This window comes from Boleophthalmus pectinirostris, unplaced genomic scaffold (genome assembly GCF_026225935.1).
Source record: "Boleophthalmus pectinirostris isolate CB_2022bp ecotype Guang Dong unplaced genomic scaffold, ASM2622593v1 HiC_scaffold_17, whole genome shotgun sequence".
Lineage (NCBI taxonomy): Eukaryota > Metazoa > Chordata > Actinopteri > Gobiiformes > Gobiidae > Boleophthalmus > Boleophthalmus pectinirostris.
This window is the reverse complement of record NW_026571115.1, coordinates 4,943,738-4,945,461: the sequence shown is the minus strand read 5'-3', so window position 1 is coordinate 4,945,461 and position 1,724 is coordinate 4,943,738. Positions and strand designations below refer to the sequence as shown.

General features: G+C 44.9%; 1 protein-coding gene across 1 annotated transcript; it reads right to left on the bottom strand.

The window, feature by feature from the left end:
* Nucleotides 1–311: 311 nt before the first annotated feature.
* On the bottom strand, nt 312–1,247 carry LOC110157461 (trace amine-associated receptor 1-like). The gene has a single exon (XM_020921807.2). It carries the CDS (start codon nt 1,245–1,247, stop codon nt 312–314), a length of 936 nt encoding a protein of 311 aa, XP_020777466.1.
* Nucleotides 1,248–1,724: the final 477 nt, after the last annotated feature.

The window sequence follows — 1,724 nt, the reverse complement described above, 5'->3', positions numbered from 1 at the left end:
TATGAACTAAATCATAAACAAAAGATACACTGTTACTGCCTTTTGTCTTTATACGGAAACTTATTTTTAGCTCATGATACAAAAGCAGAGAACAGGAACTGACAAATAACGCCAAAGGTCAATTTTGAGCTCAGAATTTTTAAGGATATTTTTTTCATAAGATAAAGGAGGTCTCAAATACAAACAAAATGACATGAACTTATCTTGGACCAACAAAAAAACCTGCATTGCCCCACAGAATGTTGTGATGTCACCTGAAACTCTGCAATATCCAACCTTCCACGAGAAAAGGCCCACAGCGCTTCTTTAAATCACTGAAGTCTAGCGTTCGGTCCGATCTTGGTGTAGATCTTCCCCATGAGGATGAACCTGAAGGCGGACCTGAACAAGCTGTGGGAGTACGCGTAGATGAACGGATTCAGCATGGAGTTTAACCAGGCCAAGAACTTAAAGATCTCCATCACCTTGAGGGGCAGGGAGAAGTGGTTGAAGGGCTGGTACGTGGCGCAGATGGAAACCGGGGCCCAGCAAATGAAAAACACACCGATCACCATGGCCAGCATCAACGTGGCCCTCCTCTCCGCTTTGCTAACCCCGTCCGATAAGCTGGCGGTGTGGATGCTGCGCGCTTGCCTCCGCACCACCAGCAGAATCTTCATGTACAGCGTGAACATGACCACGAAGGGGATGTGAAACGCGATGACGGCCGCTATGACGGACAGCTTCAAAATCTGGACAATGGCACAACGTTCTTTTGACTTGTTCCCGCCAAACGTTAGCACAAAAGACAACACGCTCGACAGGCTCCACACCATGAAAATCATACCCAAGATGATGCGGGAGTTGATTTTGGTTTGGTAGCTCAGCGGCTGGCAAACGGCGTAGTAGCGCTCGATGCAGATGCAGAACAGATTCAGGATGGACGCCAAGCAAAGCAGCATATCGAAGAACCCGCGCACTCTGCAGAGAACGTCGTGAAGAGGCGAACAGGGCGTCACGAATAAAAAAATGACGAAGGGTAAAACCATGATGCCGATGAGGAGATCGGACACAGCCAGGGAGAGGACCAGGTAGTTGGTTAAGGTGTGGAGCTGCCGGAAATACGCGATGGAAATAATTACGAGAACATTTCCGCACAGAGTTACCAAAGTGACGATGGCCAGAATGGTGCAGACCGGCAGCAGAAACGACGCTTCCCTCATGTTGCAGATCTTCACTGTGGTGTTGGAAAGCGAGACGTTGTCCATTCTCCGGCCGGGTTTGGTTTGGTTCCAACAGTCTCGTAGGTGAGGGTTTGCTTCTGTGGAAAGAGAGAAAGAGGTAGAGTGAAGTGGGCTGGCCTGACGCTGCCGGGTAAATTTGAAGACATGTGCATATTCATGAGAGGGGAGGGGCCAAGAGCACAACAACAGCAGGTGTTAAACGTACACTTCAGGTGCAGAGGTGCGACCAAACACACTGACACTTTGCACAATGTGTTTGATTTCACGGTTTAATGTTTTGCTTGTTTTTATATTTTATGGTTTGTATGTGTTGAATTTAATACAAATGTTTTTAGATAGTTTAATATTTTAATGTGATTTTATATATATATATATATATATATATATAGTGTTGATTTTAATGTGATTTTTTTTTTTTTATTGTGTTGATTTGAATGTGAATGTTTTTATGTTGTTTTTTATTAGCATGCTAGTACTCGAGTTTGGACTCAGTCTTGAAAG

Bases quoted from the DNA above. Each gene is read 5' to 3' on its own strand.
- LOC110157461 (XM_020921807.2), bottom strand. From the start codon at position 1,247: ATGGACAACGTCTCGCTTTCCAACACCACAGTGAAGATCTGCAACATG.